The 21,114-nt window shown below is 35.6% G+C and overlaps 1 protein-coding gene across 3 annotated transcripts; it reads right to left on the minus strand.

Annotated features, from left to right (window-relative positions):
• Nucleotides 1-407: 407 nt before the first annotated feature.
• Nucleotides 408-20,823, minus strand: LOC130816743 (serine carboxypeptidase-like 10). 3 transcript variants are annotated; one of them, XM_057682868.1, is made up of 16 exons: nt 20,554-20,823; nt 20,271-20,416; nt 16,758-16,840; nt 16,527-16,649; nt 13,111-13,213; nt 12,677-12,714; nt 12,259-12,360; nt 12,100-12,186; nt 11,586-11,654; nt 10,336-10,407; nt 10,025-10,143; nt 2,739-2,852; nt 2,615-2,669; nt 1,589-2,532; nt 1,221-1,274; nt 408-988 (listed from the first exon to the last, which is right to left on the minus strand). In XM_057682868.1, exons 1-14 carry the CDS (start codon nt 20,688-20,690, stop codon nt 2,449-2,451), a joined length of 1,332 nt encoding a protein of 443 aa, XP_057538851.1. In that variant the 5' UTR covers nt 20,691-20,823; the 3' UTR covers nt 408-988; nt 1,221-1,274; nt 1,589-2,448. The 3 variants fall into 3 exon arrangements, with proteins under 3 accessions (XP_057538851.1, XP_057538853.1, XP_057538852.1); XM_057682870.1 differs by lacking the exon at nt 11,586-11,654; XM_057682869.1 differs by lacking the exons at nt 408-988; nt 1,221-1,274; nt 1,589-2,532; nt 2,615-2,669; nt 2,739-2,852 and adding an exon at nt 10,747-11,104.
• Nucleotides 20,824-21,114: the final 291 nt, after the last annotated feature.

The raw sequence follows: 21,114 nt of genomic DNA on the forward strand, positions 1-21,114 counted from the left end.
AGATTCGGTTATGTCCCAAAATAAGCTTCCGTACATCCAAGCCTAGCCTCGGGTAAGTCGCTGTTAGTAACAGCGAATGAGGAGAAAAAATAAATAAATAAATAAATAAAAGGCCCTAAGTCGCTGTTAGTAACAGCGACTTAAGGAGTTGACCAGTCAACCCCGACTTAAAAAAAAAAAAAAATTTTTTTTTTTTTTTAATTTTATTAGTACTGAATTTGAAGTCACTGTATTTTTTTGTTTTTGGAGCAGCTCGTTTTTTAACCTTCAAACAGTTATTTAATAGCAGATGAACTAACTATATAAACTTGTTATTGTTTGATTAATCTTCCGATGTGGGACTGTGTTCTGGAACACATCAAAATAAATGAAACCAAAAATTAGCTCACGAATAGAGCACCGATGTGGGACTGAGGTACTGAAATTATTCATATCCCTTGCTAATTGTGTACATTACTGATCTTGTGATCCATGTTAGGTTGATGAAGGCAACTTAGTATAATGCAAAAACGCCCTCTTACAGATCTGTTTCGATTATGAGAATCGAAACAATAGAGGCTCAGCGTCAATAACTACCATCGTACAATGGCAACAAACATCGTCAATGAGTGCGATGCAAAACTACTGCTATAAACTAATCGCGCTCGCTCTTGTTTAAAGAATGGACATACCAGAAGGTTGCATTTTGTATTCCTATCAAATAGTAAGCTGCATATCTGTATCGTTTCGGTATATATCTATTCTTTAAACAACGAAAAAAGACCAAGTCATCTCAAAAGAACTCATCGTCATCCACGTAGTAATTGTACTCTTCTCCTTGATTGTCATAATGTGAATAGTTGGAATAAGTTTCCCAGTCGTTTTCTCCATCCTTGTTAACATCTGTTGCATCGCCTGTGTTGTTATCTTTTAGAGTTCCAACTGAACTTTCTCCCACATGCTGCTCTGAATCTGGCTCACCCCTACTCTTTGAACTATTTGAAGTCAACTGCAACGCAAGTAATGTGTTCAGAAATTACAATCAAGGACATTAGTAAGAAAATGCATATGTAACCGGGAATTATACAAGTTTCATAAGAACTTTAAGGTCTCTCATGTTACGATCCGTTTTAAACGGAAAGTTACAACTTGGATAAAAAGAATTTAAACAGCTAATTTAAAACTAACATCAACAAGCAATAGTTAAAATTAGAGAGGAAATTATCAAACTCAAGACTTACAGGGTCTTCAAGGAATTCAGACAGTGCATCATAGTTGATTCTGGAGTGAGGCTTCTGAAAAACACATAGAAGCATTATCAGGGAGTAGCTTGACTTTCAGGTTTTTCATGTATAAAAGAACACATGTTAAAAACCAAGACAGTTGAGTAGACAATTTAGACCACCGGTATGCTACTGAATACAATGTGTAAATACAAGTGTACGTTTATTACAAATAAAATGTTACATTTGGAGATAATCGGGTCTTATCTCAGTTGGAGTATCTGCATATCATGGGTTCAATTCTCGTTGCCCCATCCCACAGCCCTCCACTTCCCTTGGCCTACCCAGTATTAAAACTATGTCAAATTTAGAATTTTCACACATACCTTCTTAGGTGATGTTGGCCGAGCTGAGATGCTAACTGCTGGTGCTCTTCAGTACCTCAGTCCCACATCGGTGCTCTATTCGTGAGCTAATTTTTGGTTTCATTTATTTTGATGTGTTCCAGAACACAGTCCCACATCGGAAGATTAATCAAACAATAACAAGTTTATATAGTTAGTTCATCTGCTATTAAATAACTGTTTGAAGGTTAAAAAACGAGCTGCTCCAAAAACAAAAAAATACAGTGACTTCAAGTTCAATACTAATAAAATTAAAAAATAATTTTTTTTTTTTTTTTTTTTTAAGTCGCTGTTAGTAACAGCGACTTAGGGCCTTTTATTTATTTATTTTTTTTTTCTCCTCATTCGCTGTTACTAACAGCGACTTACCTGAGGCTAAGCTTGGATGTACGGAAGCTTATTTTGGGACATAAGTTTTCCCGAATCTTATATTCGGAATTAAATTATTTATTTATCTTATTTTTTTCAATCTTTCTCATTTTACTTCCTCTATGTGGGAATCTGCTAACATACAAATACAAGACTCATTTCTGATTAACAAATACTATCTTCGGTTTCTAATAGTGGATACAGTCATTGTAGCAACTATTGCTCATTAATTGATCTATTTGGCATATATTTCTGTGTGTTTAATGTAAAATATGGTCAAATGAGATCTTGTTTGATTAATCTAAATGAATATTTTCATAATATTAACTTTTTAGAATTTTTATCATATGCAATTACATATATTAAGATTAGAAATTGCATATTGGATAACGTGAAAAACAAAAATGTAGAAACTATTAAAAACCAGAAGAAGTATAAAGATGTGAGGTCCCTTTTTTTCCGATAGTCCCATACTAGAGAGCTTCCTTGGCAAACCATTTCTTGAGCATCGTCAAGCTTTCAATGCGCTTATACTCTGGAGCAGTGTGTCCTGCTCCCTGCAAGTTACCAATACCGGACTTCTTGTGTCACTTTTTCAAATTAATATACACATATAGCGAAAAGTATGAGTTTCTTTACCTTTACAGTGGCAAATGTTAGATGATAACGGTCATTTGAGAATTTTGTGGTATACCTGCACATACAACTGCCAAATTGAGTGGAAGGAATAGACCGGAATAAGAATAAGAAATTAACGACTCACCCAGCAACTTCACCATTCACAAACCATGGCCTCCAATTTTCAGTAATTGAGATATTTAGCATCTCGATCCATTCTAACGTGCCAATATATGATATCTTCATGTCTTGGTCACCACTGCCATTGAGAGACAATGTAGATAATTCATGAAAATTGCCATTATCAAAGGAATGTTTGTACTTGTTTTCTTCAACCAACAATAGAATGGTGAAAGCTTTCCCTAGGATAACTCTCAATGCTACACATGTAATCAGATTTAGCATTACACACAGTATAGTATTAAAGATGCTAGTCTTTGCTGATACACGCAGAGTGCAGACCATTATAGGTAGACAATAGGAAACACAGATTTGTGTTTCACTTCTGTCAATACTATCACTATAAAGGTTTGGGTTTGTATTCTTACAAGTTCATTAATGTCTTAGTTGAATTAAAAAATTGTTGAATAACAATGTATATACCCTAAGAAATAAGAATCATGTTAATAGCAAAATCATTGCCAATGGACTATGCCTGGCTTGTGTGCGCAGCAAAGAGATTGAGGACGCCCTTATGTCAACACTACTATACAGGTCGGAGTATTGTACTTTCAGATTAGATCATTGCAGGATGATGACTGATGAGGGTAGCAAAGATTTATGTTAAGATAGTCGCATATTTTGAGAAATGATTGAGAGAAAATCGTTTACATTGGTTTGGTAATGCAATGAAGGCAAAAGTATGTACAAAATAGAAAGTGAAAGGTTGGAATTTGGAGGATCTTAATTTAGGAAGAGGTAGACCGAAGATGATATGGATAACATGAGTGAAGAATGAAATAGAAATTCGGATTTAGAGGAGACCATGACAATAGAGAGAAATGAATGGATGAGGAAAAAATATATGTGGATGATCATTGTAATTGATAACCTTAGTGGTATATCAAACCAAAGATATGTTCGAATAAATTATAATCTTTGTTATTGACGATCTTTCATGTTGTTTTGTTTTGATTCATGTAGTCGCTCCCATATGGTCGGAAAAATATTATACTTCGTTACATCACATATACCATGATCTTAAAAGAAAATTTTCAAGATGTCAACGTATATATCATTCATGTCTCTATTTTTTCCAGTGACTTTTAATGTTATGATATGTCAGGCTTAGATTGTGTGCTCTATGCACCTGACAAGTCTTTGCTGGAAATCAAAGTGTTACAGACAGAAAAGAGAAAAGAAGAATGACTCAGAGAATGTGGATTGCTATTATCACGTAGTGATTGAGTAATACAAGACCCTTCTTTCGAGAGGAAGGTGCTCTCCCAATGATACTGTGTTTAATAAAATTTTGCCTTGCCTTCCCTTCTACCCCCTTATCTATTATATAATCAGAATCCATAACAAACTTCTTAAGTATATTCTTAACAAGGCACCCAGGCTAACAAACTCATAACAACTTTTCTTCTAATTTTAACTGAAATTATTTGGCAGCTTCAGCCTTCTTCTAGTAGCTTCTTCTTGGGCCTTCTAGCATAAGTGAAACGAATATCTGTTTTGGGATGATTTCTTGCAATACCTCCCACCCAAAGATTCACCTTGTCCTCAAGGTGGAAGTTAGGATATCAAATTGACTTCCTCATAAGATTCCCAAGTAGCTTCAAAATCTTGCAAGCCCTTCCAGTGAATCAGGACTTCCATATTGGCATGAGAATTGCGCACCCCAAGCACAGCCCAAGGTTCCACCTCTAACACCAAATCAGCAGATAGTTGGGCAGGGAGATTGGTCGGTTGATGCCCTGCTCCTAAGGCCTTTTTGAGCTGAGAGATATGAAAAACGGGGTGAATTCTAGACTCTGAGGGAAGTTGCAACTTGTAGGCAACCTGTCCAATCCTTTCAAGCACAGGATACGGACCGTAGAATCGAGGTGAAAGTTTCTCATTAACACGCTTCACTAAGGACTGCTGGCGATACGGTTGTAGCTTCAAGTAAACCATATCGCCTACCTGAAAATGACCCTCACGTCGCTTTCTATTCTCATATTGCTGCATATAAACTTGGGCTTGTACCAGGTGAAACTTCAAATCATCCAAAATAGCATCACGTTCTTGCAATTGCGTTTCCACTGATGATACAGCTGTGTGGCCAGCAGAGAATCGAATCAAATGAGGGGGATCTCTGCCATATAAGGCTTTGAAGGGAGTGTAATTAGTGGCGGTATGGAAAGAAGTATTATACCAGTATTCAGCCCAAGGTAACCAGCGAGCCCATGTGTGTGGTTTACCATTCACAAAGCATCTCAAATACGATTCGACGTCTTTATTGACGACCTCCGTTTGGCCATCTGTTTGGGGGTGGTAGGCCGTACTACGCAGAAGTTGTGTACCTTATAGTTTGAACAGCTCCGACCAAAAAATGCTCAGAAAAACCTTGTCCCGATCTGAGACAATGGAACTGGGCACTCCATGTAATCTCACGACCTCGGATATGAATTTTTGGGCCACATTTTGAGCAGTAAAAGGGTGCTTAAGTGGAATGAAATGTCCATACTTGGTCAATCTATCAACCACCACGAGTATAGTATCCCACCCTAAGGACTTGGGTAATTTCTCAATGAAATCCATAGAGATGTCCTTCCAAACCCTCTCAGGGATAGGTAATGGTTGGAGGAGTCCCAAAGGAGACAAAGTGTATAGCTTGTTTTGTTGACAGACATGACAGTCCTGGACATATTTGGCCACGTCCTTCCTCATGCCGAACCAGAACCATTCATCAGCCAATCGCTGATAGGTCTTGAGGTCCCCAGCGTGCCCTCCTACCAAGGAATCATGGTATTCTTTGAGTAATGTAGAGGTGAGCTCACAATGTTTCGGTATTACTATCCTCCCCTTATATTTTAAAACTCCGTTCTCCAGAGAAAACCACTTAGGAGTTCCTTCTCCTTTTTGAAATTGAGTTACCAATCGTTGCAACGTGGCGTCCTTTGCTATGAAAGCCTGCACATAATCCCATCGTAATCCACAAGAAGCTACCAAAGCGCTACACGTAACCTCAGGGCTGTATTGGCGTGAGAGAGCATCGGCCACTTTGTTTGTAGGGCCCGGCTTGTAGTGAATTGCGAAAGTATACCCCAGCAGCTTACTAACCCATCTTTGGTACACTTGTCCCACCTCTCTTTGTTCCAAGAGGAACTTAAGGCTCCACTGATCAGTGCGTACAATGAAATGTCGGCCCAGCAAATAGTGCCTCCATTTTTCCACCGCAAAGACTATGGCCATGAGTTCTTTTTCGTATATGGGTTTACCCCTATTTCGAATGCCCAGAATCTTGCTGAAGTATGCGATGGGATGCCCTGCTTGTAGTAAGACAGCCCCTAGCCCGTGCCCGGAAGCATCTGTTTCAATCACAAAGGGAAGAGAAAAATTAGGAGCTGATAAAATAGGGGCGTTTACCATGGCCTTTTTTAAGGTGTTGAAGGCTGAGGTGGCGGCATCAGTCCACCCGAAATTCTCTTTGCGCAGTTGATCAGTCAAGGGTAAAGCAATTTGAGCATACCCCTTGATAAACTTGCGATAATATCCTGTTAAGCCAAGGAATCCCCGGAGTTGCTTCAAGTTCGTGGGCAAAGGCCAATCTAACATGACCTGTATCTTGGAGGAGTCCACTTCCACCCCAGCCGCGGAAATCACATGACCAAGATAGGCCACCCTCTCTTTCCCCACTTCGCATTTCTTGAAGTTGGCAAAGAGTTGGTGGTCTGAGAGGACCTGCAGAACTTGGGCTAAATGTCCCTTATGTGTCTCAATACAAGGACTATATACCAGTATATCATTGAAGAATACAAGTACGAATTTGCGCAAGAACGGCTTAAATACGTCATCCATAAGAGATTGAAATGTAGCTGGAGCGTTGGTTAGCCCAAAAGGCATGACCAAGAACTCGTAATGACCCTCATGGGTACGGAAGGCTGTCTTATGAACGTCGTCGAGCTTCACCCGAATCTGATGGTAGCCAGATTTCAAATCCAGCTTGGTGAAAATGGCCGAACCCCCCAGTTCATCAAGTAACTCATCAATGATGGGTATGGGAAATTTGTCAGGAATTGTTTCTTTGTTTAAGGCTCTGTAATCTACACAAAAATGCCATGACCCATCTTTCTTTTTCACCAGTAAAACCGGACTAGAATATGCACTAGTTGAAGGTTGAATCACCCCTGCTCTAAGCATATCCGCAACCAGCTTCTCAATTTCATCCTTCTGAGTTTGCGGATATCTATAGGGTCTGACGCTGATAGGATTAGTTCCATTACGCAAACCTATGGCGTGTTCAATACGTCGTTGTGGAGGTAACCCTTCAGGAAGGTGAAATACCTGCTTAAACTCTTGTATCAATGCTATGAATTCTTTAGGGATGGTCGGTTCAGCTTCTACCTCTCCCTCGAACTGGCTCAATTCCAGGAGGTATCCTTGCCCTTCCTTCTGCAGCGTTTTGATCATGGCTTTGAGAGAAATACCCGTTCAACCCAAATAAGGGTCACCCTTTAAAGTGATTGTTGTGCCATTCAACTGGAATTTTAACGTCTGTGTTTTCCAGTTGGTTGAAGTGGTGCCCAATTTCTCCAGCCATTGAATACCCAAGATTACATCCGAAATGCCCAAGGGAAAATCAGAAAATCTTCGACGATTGTGACCCCTTGGAGGTCTAACACAACACCCTTACATACTCCCTCCCCTTGTACAGTCTCACCAGTACCCAACGTTACCCCAAAACTCGATGTTTCGGTTGGATTAAGACCAAGCTGCTGGGCCGCTATCTTGGAAATGAAATTATGGGTTGCTCCTGGATCAATCATCACTACCACGGCCTGCTCATTCATTACTCCTGCCAGGCGCATCGTTTTGGGACTAGTTATCCCCATTACGGAGCTTAAGGAAACTTCTGGGGTCGAATTTAGGTTTGGAAGAGTGGTGTGGATTTTGTCTGAACTCACCTCCGCCACAGCGAACTCGCCATACTCCATTGCATCCTCCTCCTCTTCTTCTTCTGTCAGTAGGACGCTCAGCCCACGGCGCTGACAGCGGTGGTTAGCCGACCACTTCTCATCACAACGAAAGCATAGCCCTTGCTCCCTCTTCTGCTGAAGTTCTTTCTCGGAGAGCCGCCTCACTTCACCGGAATTTTTGTAATTATTAGTGGCGTTTCGATTCGTGAAGGGGTGATGGGTGATTGGATTTTGGATCTGTGTCGTGTTTGATGAAGGATGGTTTTGATTTTGGGTAGTGAGATTTGGGGTAGTGAGATTTGGGAGAGCACGTGGGTTTGGGTGAGGGGTACGCCACGTGGGTCTAAGATCCGAACCTCAATCCGGATCTCCTCTTTTAATCCCTTTATATATTGTCCTTTGGCTATTTCTTCTGGAACACCATCAATCGGGGCCAAAAGCTCAATGAAGCGACGCTGGTATTCTGCCACCGTTCCGATCTGTTCATGAGCGAGCCACTGTTCATGCAATGTGCCGGTGGCGGTGGATCTGAAACGCCGGAGGATTAACTTTTTCAGCGCATCCCACGAGGGTACTGCGTGGCGCCAGCGTTCCCATTGACACCACAGTAAAGCATCTCCCTCCAGGGCAACAATGGCGGCCTCCAGTTGATCCTCTTCCCCCAACCGGTAAAAATGAAAGAACCGCTGGGCTCTAAGAATCCAGCCGTCCTGATTGGTGCCGTCAAACAGAGGTAGGTCAAGTTTTCGAAGCTTCCAATTCGATTAGCCTCCTGGGTCGCCTCCTTCTCCATTTCCCACCTGAGATTGAGATGAAAATGGGTTATCCCACGTCGACGGCAAACCGTTCAACGAGGAACGTAGGTCTGATCGGATTTTCTCTTGGCCAGTAGCCAGCTGATTATTGAGGTCAGCTTTGAACGTTGCCAATGCCGTAGTTATCTCCTGGGCTACACGCGCGGGTAAGCCAGCCATCTCCTGTTCCAGCAAGTCCAACTGTTGCCCGTGATTTAATCTGGCCATCTATTTCTTCGTTTTTCTGGATCGATTCCGCTCTGATACCAATTTGCTGGAAATCAAAGTGTTACAGACAGAAAAGAGAAAAGAAGAATGACTCAGAGAATGTGGATTGCTATTATCACGTAGTGATTGAGTAATACAAGACCCTTCTTTCGAGAGGAAGGTGCTCTCCCAATGATACTATGTGTTTAATAAAATTTTGCCTGCCTTCCCTTCTACCCCCTTCTCTATTATATAATCAGATCCCATAACAAACTTCTTAAGTATATTCTTAACAAGGCACCCAGGCTAACAAACTCATAACAATTTTTCTTCTAATTTTACTATATTACCCTTTACCCCAAAACTGAAATTATTTCTTCTTGGGCCTTCTAGCAGGTTCTTCTTGGGCCTTCTAGCATAAGTGAAACAAATATCTGTTTTGGGCTGGTTTCTTGCAGTCTGTTTAGCATATGTTTGATTTGTTCAAGCTAGGGATAACTACTTAAATAACCCTCTATCCTTTGAATTTGACATAAGGAGACAAAGTTATTTTTCTAAGATTTAGCCGGAATAAGACAATCAATAGGTGAATGAAAAAAATATATAGATGAGATAACAAGTGTGAATGACTTTGTGAATAGGTTAAAAGAGAGAATGTGGGACCATAGCCAAAAAAGGAAATATAGCAAAGTAAAAAGGATGAATGGGAATGGAGAGTATTTGAAATTCAAAGGGATAGAAGGAGTAATCAAAGATCTAAACACCCCAAACCCAAAGAAGAAAATTTTCGTTCAATCAAAGCTATATATTGCTGATACATGAAGGCCTAAAGATTCAAATGGACATAAGGAACATTTTAGGCCATCCTAAGTGAGTTACGAATCCACACATTGAAGTATCGAACCAACATTGGTTCATTATTTCTTGTTTATGGTCACACCACTACCCAACAATGACATGAGAGGATTCCCCTTGCAATTGTGTGCTCAAGAGCAAGTCTCTTATCCTAGGTGGAAATGTCAAAAAACGCATTGGAGTTGTATCACTCAAATATATTTCAACTAATATGCAATAAATGGAGGTGTCCATTCAAGTGTTTGAGCGAGTTAATTTCGGTTCTCGAGTATATGTATATATCTTGACAAACTTATTTGAATTATATAAGATAATACTCGGTTTCACTTAATATGATCAATTTTGGACAATTCTAGCAAAAAATGAACGGAAGCACTTAGCAGTTACAAAATGTGATAATATACAAAAATTAAATGCAAAATATTGTTGCAAAAACAATGAGAGATAATTACCTGTAAATCAGTGCATTGATGAAATCTTGTGTAAGATTTTGATGGTAATCAAAGGTGCTTTCAACATTTTGTTCATATGCTAAAGTTTTATTACATCTGATCCAATACGGTTTGGTATCCTAGCCACGAAAAATGAGAACAAGATGCTAAAACACACATTTAACTGCTTAAATTTATAACATTAGAAATCGGTGTTGAACCTTAGCCAAAATTCCCTTCATGTTTCTCTAAGAATGGTTATTATTGTGAGTTCAATTCACAAGCCACACATAATACATGGTTATGAGAAATCAGCAATTCGTGTTGCGTACCTTTCGAATGTGAAGAGAATCTTGAACTTGTACATCATTAGCCCAATAGTACAAGAGCTGATAGATGCTCTCCTACAATTATAAAAGGAAGAAATGTTAAAAAATGTTCCTAGTTCCCAACAACAGATTCATGACTTGCGTATGGTTAAAAGGTCAATAAGTTATAGCACAGGGTGCCAAGCTTATTCTTTCAAACAAGAAAAAATTGTAAGTCTTAAGATCTCGGCAATACAGCTACTAAACATAGAAATTCATATTAAGATCTGAACGAGACTTTGCACTGGGCATTGCTCAACAGAAACCTTAAACTATCAGGGATATCGATTGCCATCTAAAAGCAACAGGGATAAAAGATCTAAACAGAGAGCATAAAGAAAAAACAATACAACATGTAATCATAACGGAGACTACCTAGCCGGGTGATCAAGAAGATTTGTAAAGCTAGAGAATGTGAAAACTGAGACTTTTGTTCCTGTCTATTTATCAGCAAGCTGTATAAGGAGTTGCTGGTGTGCACCACTCCTGTTAAGTGGGATTTCTTGGTCTGGAATAGGACCTTTCTTTCTAAGGCCAGATTCATGGTGTGGCTTGCTTGTCTGGATAAGCTAAAGTCAGAAATGGGCTCATCAAGTTGAATCTGATAAACATTGATTAATGCCACATCTGTTCTGTAGAGATTGAAACAATGAAGCATTTTTTCTACTCTTGTTTGTGTTTTTAGCATCATGATTTGGTTTGGTCCCCTGATCCACATCTTCCCTCCAGAAGACTGAACAGAAAGAGGTGCAGAAGAAGAAAGATATTATATGCTGCTATCTGCAGTGTTGTGTATTTGCTTTGGAAGGCGAGGAATGAGGCAATATGGAAAGCCTATGGTCCTCGTTTCCTTCTTTCTTAAGGCCACATGTTCTAAAACAAGAAAATTTGGCACAACTTAAAATGAATAATACTTAATAGCATGAAGATAACATACTCAAAAGTGCAAACTTAAAGCCAAATATACCCAAAAACAACTTGGAAGTTCATCTATAGGAATGCAAAGTAATATTGAATTAAGATAGCCTCATCCTCAATTGGAATGCCCTAATTCCTAAGTAAAATGAGAAATACACAAAAATCATTAATTAACACCAAAATTAGAATAAAAAAATTGATTGCTTCAAGATTTTTGATACATCAATGAAGTGTTTGTTTCTTTGGGATGGGAAGTGGAAAAAAAAAACAAAAGAAAAATAATTTATAGGAGATACCTGGCACCACGTTTGATCGGAGATGCATTTGGGTTTTAAGACATGAGCATTAAACAAAAGATCCAGATTCTGCATATAATAGCCGTTTATCTAAGGTAATTAACATATATTCATATGTACAACAATTAGAGTTTTCTTGTGAATTGTGATGAGCAATGAGCACATACATAAATGATGCAAAACAAATAGTCCTTGGTTCTGGGAATTATTAATCTCATATCTGACTTCTACAATTATAAAATATACGATCTCTAGCTAATTAGTGTCAAGATTAAGTCTAAGATCATCTTAATCATTGTAACATCAGACAATTAGTTCAAATGTCACATTAAGTCTAGCTGTGAGGCGCACCAAGGCAACCAGAAAAACGCCTCAGAGACTCAAGGCGCAGCGCAGTACAAGAGGCGAGGGAGAGACACGCTGATTTGGGCACATGCTTTGACCACATGATTTATTCCAATCTATTTCTTGCATCTGTTTTCTACTATTCATATTGAATACTTTCAAAACTTACAGATGATACAGCTTCAAGATTATGTATGCATTGTACATTAAGCACATCCACATCCTCATAAGAACCATTGCAGCTTATCTTGGTTGACTGTGAAAACAGAACTAGACAATAAGCTCCCATATCAAGAGAACTACACACTCAATCATGTTAAGTCTTTACCTCATAGAGCTCATCAGATAAGAGAGAGACACGGCGAGCATATCTATATGCAGATTTCTTCAAATCCTCTCTCACAGTAAATGGATTTCCAAGGACATATCCCTGCATCAAGATAACACATATTGATGCAAGGATTATGATCAACATAAAATAGTGCAAAGACAGACTTTAACTACTAGGAAACATGAAAATGTGTTATATCGACACTCCTAATTCATCCCACGTGTTGCGTTGCACGCGGGGCACTCTAATGTAGCCTGAAAAAGTAGTTTTTTAGTTGTATCACAGCTTGCCAGATCTTTTGAATCTTACTTACGTATGATATCACACATAAGAAGTAACATAAGACACATAAAAAGAGTTTAGTCTACAAGGGGGTCGAATACATAATAACATTATATTACTCATTTTAACATACCTGGAGGTTCATTATAGGTTGTAATCCAATTTTGTTTCCTACACAAAATAGGTTATCCAACAAGTTAAAAGAAGAAGGTTTCCAAGATAAATATTATTTCTCCAAAGACACGGAACAGCGGCGAAAAATGGATGACAGAAGATTATCAAACACATGTGACAAACACAACATGTTTCTTTCTTGCAAAAAATCACATAGTTAGGTATTAAGTAAAAATGAACATCAAAGTACATTAAACATATATATTCTTGACATAATTTTAGAATTAGAAGCGGATTTCACGGTCAATATCTGATGATTTCGGTCACTGACAGTCAATTATTGATGCTCATTTTTATTATCTACAAATCCAACTCTGTGATTTATGTATTCTATAAAAGCAGTTTTTATTTGACAAAACAGACAATAATGATGACAAGGTTGATGTCAATTACCATTAGAAATTGTTTGCACCACAATAGGAACAATCTTGCCAGAATAGGAATCCCCAGATATGTACAGAGGATTATTAAGAAAACCAGCATGGTCAATGAACCACTATAAAAAGAAAACAAAGACGAAATAAGATTGAATAAAGGCCACTCTAAGTTTAAATCATACATCATATTTATAGTCCAACATTAACACTCCAAGAATGCTCATAAAATCATAAAGTACATTCAAAAGAATGTCAAGTAACTAATGAGAATAAATAGCAGCAGTATATATTATGGATTTAGTGCAAATTAACAATAGAAATACCATTCATGTGAATAATCCAAGAGAGTCAAAGATGAGTAAATCTTAGGAAAATTTCAAGAAAACTACATTTTATAAACTTTTCTTTTATAAACATACCTTTAAAATTTGTTTTTTAATAAAACTACCCTTTATAGAAAATTTCTTTCAAAACACTACGATGGATTTCATTATGTATGAGGACAAAATAAGGATAGATCGACAATTTGTGACTCATGGAGTGTTTGAAGCTCAATTACAACACATTTGAGTTAGTTATGTATTCGAATGCGTAGCCCATGATGATCGAACGTTGTCTTAACAGACAAACATATAGAATTATTAATTGGTAGTGTAGTAAACTTTAAAGGGAATTTTCGAAAAAGCATTGTTATAATGTAGTTTAATGAAGTTTTCGCTAAATGTTATAATTCAAATTGAAAGAAGATTACCAAAATCTACTTTATAAGAAACTATTAGATAATAAAAATCCAACAAGGTCACATGGATACAAAGAGAGGAATCAATTTATAAAGAAAATACAAACATAAACTTCAAAGATATACTGAATTTGTGGTGTTGTAATGTTGATGGGTGAGAAGTAAGAGTGCGGGAAGTGCAAGCACTCATTTTAGTTGTTAAACCATTGACAAGAGTGAAAGAGCATGAAGAAACTCCATTGGAGTGCATGTGTATAACAACTAAAGATTTAGTATGTGTGTGTGTGATCTTAATCCAATTTTTTGAGATTATTATTTTGAAATACAAATCTTTGATTAGGATAGAAGGTACTTAAGGTACCATAGACAGTTGAGTTACTGAGTGGTTATTGAATTGTTTGTTTGTTGTGTTTGTTGGTTTGTTCTTACTCCTCGAATCTGCTCTTTTTCTTTGCATTTTTTTTTTATCCATTTTACAACACTAACTATAACGATTCATTATGGGAATGTGTTTGGTGTTAAAGCTTGAAGGATGGCTCTATTACTTTTTTGCACTTGCAGTACTTGGATTTTATCAATTTCCTTCTAGATCTATGTATAATTGAAAATTTAAGGTATCTTTCTTTCCCAAAGGCCCACTTTAAAAACATTATTGTCCTTTAGTTGACACAATTGTGCAAAACCAAGAGTCAGGCGGCTCATGTAGGGTGATCTCATATATGTATTCTGTACCCTCAAAGATATATAGCAATTACCAATCCAAGATTTAAACACTATACAAGTTCTTGATATGATATGGTAATACTGATATTCTATTTTATTGTAAATTAGTCTCAAAAAGTATTTAATTTCAATGTATGAGATCTCTATCTAGGGAATATAAAGCTCCTGCAAAGGTCAAACTAAGCTGAGCTCACCAGCTTAGTTTGAAACAATGTGGATTATTAGAGAACCCAGAAGTGACAATTTTTCCCATCTAGAATCATGATCTACGTTCAACACATTAGACTCTTTAGTTTCTCAAATAAGTGTTGCCAATTAATCTTAGTTGCAGGCTTAAGTTTACTTAGTAGTTATGTAGAAGCAAAGGGTTGAACCAATTAGGCATGTTACCACTTATGAATTGGGATGGCATGAGATACCATAACCACATAGGAATTTCCGTATGAAATTCGTCTACCTTTTGTGCTATCCCTTATGGTAAGAAATGGATATTACAGAAAAAGATAGATGGTCGAGCACCTCAAATCTGGCTAAAATGTTACTCCATAGATATGCACATTAAATAAGCCCATCTTAAGAGACACAATAGAGCCTCCTGCACCACTTGTGCTAAACTAAACCTTACTAGAACTATATGTAGATATTTGAACACATAAACCTACAATGTCTTGTACTAAGTGTGCTAGGAATTCTATGTTGAGCCGCATCCTTTGTTAATCTAGGAAAATTTACCCATCAATTAGGTTTTTGTACCTTATCATGGAGACATTAACTAGTAGTGGGACTTAAATCAAGCTCTTTTTGATTATTTTGTATTACAATAACAAGCATTTAGTTTAAAATTGTTAGGTTATCTATGACTGCCCTTTCCCTAGAAGAAAAACAAAAAAAAATAAATTATCAATCATCATACCCAATATATTATGCTCATAGAAACTATAATCTGGATCTCTAAGAAGGGTTGGGTGATGAGAATCTAATACTCTTATCAAAAGAGATAAGGAGGTTGCGGTTCACTCGACTCGAGAAAGACATGCAAATGGAACAAAAGACCCAGTATACACTATAGACAAGACAAATAGAAAGACAAGGCCAACAAGGCAAGTAGAAACTAAGAGAACTTGAATGAAAATATGGAATAGAACTAGCTATATTACAATTGTTGAGAGAACACATAATTCAAGCAAAGTAATTTCTCAACATTTTGAAGATACATTAAGGTAAAGTAACTGTTATATTTTAAAGAAGTGTCACCTGTTTGGTTTTTACCTTATAATGATTGACTAAAAGACGGCCATGTTGTGTTCTTCTCTAATGATCGTGGTCTTTGTAGGTGTGTGAGAGCATATGTTCCATCTATACTCTATTTGATATAATGTCTTAACTAGTTAGCATCTTTTCACCCAGGAAAAATCACTTTTTGACTTAGTGTAACATAATTCACCGGCTAATTCGTTTTTTAAACTCGCAATATGCTCAAAGTAGCTCGATAATAGCCCAAATCCGACAATAATTCCTTTTTTCCAATTCACAATTAATGTGTACATTAGTGAATCATAAAATAGATAGTCCAAGTGATCGTCCACGTGAATTTTCCATCTCCAATCAACGAAAAGCAAAGTTTCGTAAAATAAAATGCTATTAGGGCATTGGAAATAACCTCACAATTGAGATTCATGCCCATTATATTTTTCATATGAATAATTAAAGATCCGTTTGAATGTTGATACTAAATGGTAATGAATGATTTATAGTGTAAATTTTTATGAAATGTATCATGTCAATCCATGTGACGAAACTTTGATCATCAAAAAGTTCTTTTCATAATTTTCAATTACAACCTACATCTCCAAACGGCAATCAATTGAAATGAAGATTTTCATACAAAAATTACATTAAATTTTCATCATCATTCTCACCCTCTCATAATCATACCGACAAACTATTGGAAAGTTATTTTTAGTTCTCACCTTTCTCAAAAACTGGTGAATATGCCTTGATGATGTAACGTCATCACTGTAATAACCTTCTGGAGTTGTTGCATAAGAGAATCCGGTGCCAACAGGTGAATCAAGAAATATAATGCTAGCTACCTGAAGATCAAACACAATATATTCAACTTAATTCATTCATAATCTAATAATACTAATAGGAAAATATAGGAAAATGCAATTCATAAATTGATATTCCTAACCTAATACCTTGGTCCAAGAAAATGGATTTGTCTGATAAGTTGGCGATTTTGAGTGCCAATTGCAGGCAGATGTATTGAAAATCAAAGGACCTGCAGAAAGAATTCAAATTCAACATTTATTGAAACTAACAAAGTTTTTTTTCAAGTGATTATTGGGTCGGGCACATGGTCCGATTTGGTCTAATCTGACACTTAAATCAAATCAAATCAAAAATTTTGGTCCGAACCAAACAATTCTACAATGGTCTAATCTGGTCTGGTCTACGGTTTTTTGTTTATATATTTTTTTCAAATTAATATATATGTTTATGCAAGCATTTCGAACTTACAATCACCAAATATAATTATTTGAAACAAAAAACTGACGTTAATAATTCAACCTTTTGCTCGTCCGCCGTGAATAATCCAATCTTTTGATTATTTTTTAACCTTTGTTTAAGTTTGCGGAAAGCATACTCCATTTGTACCTATTATTAGTATTTTGGTATGTTGTGGGCAAATGTATGACAAAGGTTAGACTATTAAAACATAATCCAAATGTGGGATTATTCACAGCAGATTGGTGAAAGGTAGGATTATTATTGTTAATTTTTCCTCTTTGAAATTAGTTAATTGTATCAACATCATTAAAGTATATATTACTATAAAAAATAACTATATTTCGAAATATATAGTTAGCAACATATTATTTTATTTTTTAAATAAAACTATGATTTTCAATCTTAGTACGGTTTGTAGTCTGGTCTGGTCTGATCTAAAAAAAATAAAAAATCGAATCAAACCGTAAATCGGAATTCTTTTTGAAAAAAACAGAACCAGACCGTTTTGACCGTAGAACGTACCAAATACTAAAACTACGATTTGGTTTGTGGTTTAGACCAAACTTTGTTCGGCCTTAATTGGGTTACAAATTCTTGTATAAGACGGTCTCACCGTGAGACGCGCCTTATACGTCAGCTAATCGCCCAATAATACAAATTAGCATATAAACCTCATGTTTTAAGGTCGTCTTACCAAGAGGCTGTCTTTCATATGAGTAACTCTTATTGGGTTGTCCGGGAGGAGCGAAATGTGAGAATCAACCAACGTTGCTCGGTAAAGTGGTTTTGAAACAAAATAAATCAAAAGTATTGTCAAATAAAGAAATTAAATTTTACATATATTAAAACATGTAATAAACGAAAATCATAGGTTAATCTAATGGTTGAGATTTTTATTCTCAGTGCCTATAGAAAGGTTTAATTTTGTCCCCCTTTGTAGACATAGCGATTCTCCGGTCTATCTTTGAATCCAATGAAGTCTATAACAATTGAATTGAATATTTATCTGAGTGCAGTCAGACCGTCAAAACAGTCTAGCATGATTTTTGTTGGGTCAAGTTCTGGTTTTGTAGGACATATTTTCTATTTAAAATGGACCAATATATCAATCTTAAAGGTTCAACAAAGAAATTTAAACTTCAAATTCAAAAATAAACAGGAAATATGTGGGTTCCGAATAAAATGACAATGTAGAATTAGAAAATTAAAAAAAAAATTGAAAAAACGAGTCAAAACAGTCATTTTCAAATTACAGGGTTGGGTAAAATTGGTTATATGCTTGGATGGTGAGTTTGAGTCAAGGACCTTTACTTCACATACTAATGTCTAATGGGGTTAATGCTTGTACATCCACCCATTACACAACATAATCAACTCAACCACAAAGAGCTCAATGAGAAAAGCTTTGTGCCTCCATTCGGAGTGGCCTATAATCTTTTTGTGTTTGTATAGATAGTATTGACAAAATTATTATATGTTTCGTGTGGATGTCCCTGCTATATTTTAAGCACAAGGGACAATATATATGGCTTTAAAATCTTTAGAAGCATGAGAAAGGGCTAATACACTGTACAAAGCTAGGGTTAGAATACCACAAGAGTTTTATTATTCATTGTATTAGTTTATGGTTGATCTCTATTGTTGAATGGAAACACTATTTTGAGAGCTTGTTCTCAAGTGTGTGTGGTTAGTCATTAGTATATTGTCGGATATTTTAATGAAAGTAATCATTTTTTGAGGAAAAGGTATCTATAGATACCTCATAATCACTTGTTTGTTCTGTCTTTTGTTCTTCATCTATTTTTCACTCATCTTCTACACATTATACTATCATTGATGCGTCCAAACTACTCTCTTTTAATGATAAATATAGCATTTAATGGTTTTTTAGTCATTGATTTAAACAGGGCCGGTTTTTAGGGCATTCAGGATAGCCGACCGCCTAGGGCCCTATAATTAAGATACCTCAAATATCAAATGGTGCTATTTAGGCCTGGTTGTGAGCAACACTTTCTAAGTGATTTGTTTGTAAATATTTTTTTATATTTGAATTAATTTATATGTTTTTGATTACTGAGGTTTTGTCTAAAGTTTCATTCGTAGATCTTTTGCAAGTCGACAAATTTCTTGGCAGCTTTTTCTTTTATGGGTATGAGTTGACTTCTTTCTTCTTTTTTAGACCCTAATTATAATTAACGAAATCCACTAGATATCATGATAATGAAAATTTTCAACCGCAAACTGCAGCATCACCCTCTTATAGTCTATTCCCAGAAATTGGCCCGTGGTACATCTAAATTACATCTCCTTTTTAATCTGTGTTAATATTTTTCCATCTTTATAACCTATCCACTTTTAGTTGTACTAGCATTCTTTTTATGGAAATTGTACTATCGCTTCTTTAAACTATCATCTATATTATTTCTTATAAAAATTATAAAATTATGAAAAAAATTATAAAAATTATATATGAAAATTTAGATTTTAATAAAAATTAAATAAGATTTCATATAACTATATTATTTTTTATGTATGAGTTGAAATTATCAAAACAAAATTAAAAATAAATAGTATTACTATTAAAATGCAGTGAGTATTAATGAAGGTAAGAAGTATATTTCATCTTTTAATATCATAAAAAAATCATCATCATATAGTTCTTTCATCTTTTGACATTATTCGCACAATAATTTGTTGTTAGCAATTAAATTAATTTTTAATATTTGTATCAAATTGCAATATTATATTACTATATTAATATAAGAAAAAATTATCAAAAATAATTCAGCATTTTATTGATTTTCCTTCAATAATTTCAACTTTTTATTAACCATAAATAATTCTAATTTAAAAATCACTTTTGTAGGAATATTATTGCCCAAATTATTGACTAATTATAACAGATTAATAGCTAAAAAATACAATAAAATAAAAATTCAAAAATATTAAAAACTAAAAGTTAAAATAAAAAATAAATTTATTTAATTTCTTTTAATTTTTTATTTAATTTTTTATAAATCTTATTTTATTTTTACTTTTTAATACAAAATAACTTATTTTATAAATAAAATATTACTTTAGTGTATTCTTATTTCTTAGCCAACACCTTATATAATTAAGTTGATTTTCATCATCGATTGAAAACTTTTTCTAGAGTTATTATCTACAATGAATAAGAAATAAAGAAGATAAGGACTAACCAATTTCAAGAACAAGACCCGAAAAAGCAGAGCAACCAGGGCCACCAGTGAGCCAAATCATAAGTGGATCTTCTTCTGGATTTCTCTCTGACTTAGTGAAGTAGTAGAACAACTCAACTTCTTCTTCCTCTCCTACTCCAACATATCTGCAGGCAATACAAAAATTCATATCCCCTTACAAGAATTAATTATTCATCATCATCATCATACCTGAATGTATGTCACTCATAGAAATTATGATTAGGGTTTGGAACAAAAATAATAATGATAAAAAGAAATATACCCTGTTTCAAGGTAGAAGGGAAGATTTCCAGGATACCCAGGAATGGTTTTCACAATATTTAATGAAATTGCAGTTTGAAAATGAAGGATTAAGCATATTTTGAGGATGAAATATTCAAACATGTTTATCTTTATCATACTAGTAAGTAGTAACTAGCTAGGAATTCTTTGTGATTATTATGGTTCTATGGAATTAGTAGATATACTATCTATTATGGGACATCGACTAAGATGGTGTTCTCATCAACTTATTTTTTTGACTTATTACTTATTCTTATTGGAATCAGATCAGGTTAGACCAGACCAGATCAGATCAGATCAGAACTATTCAGATCAGATCAGAAAGTTTCAGATCAGACCAGACCAGATCAGAACAGATCAGACCAGACCAGACCAGACCAGATCAGATCAGACCAGACCAGACCAGACCAGATCAGATCAAACCATACCATTATTATTATTATTATTATTATTATTATTATTATTATTATAGAATTCAACTAAATATAGTCAACGATATTTGAGCATCAATTCAAAGAGAAGCAAAAACATCGTAGTTTTT

The sequence above is a fragment of the Amaranthus tricolor genome, chromosome 1, assembly GCF_026212465.1.
Source record: "Amaranthus tricolor cultivar Red isolate AtriRed21 chromosome 1, ASM2621246v1, whole genome shotgun sequence".
NCBI lineage: Eukaryota > Viridiplantae > Streptophyta > Magnoliopsida > Caryophyllales > Amaranthaceae > Amaranthus > Amaranthus tricolor.

Coding starts and splice junctions, on each gene's coding strand:
- LOC130816743 (XM_057682868.1), bottom strand. CDS start 20,690: ATGATAAAGATAAACATGTTTGAATATTTCATCCTCAAAATATGCTTA. Junction 16,650..16,757: donor ATCCATTTTCTTGGACCAAG/GTATTAGGTTAG, acceptor TTTGATCTTCAG/GTAGCTAGCATTATATTTCT. Junction 10,144..10,335: donor ATTCTCTTCACATTCGAAAG/GTACGCAACACG, acceptor TTTCGTGGCTAG/GATACCAAACCGTATTGGAT.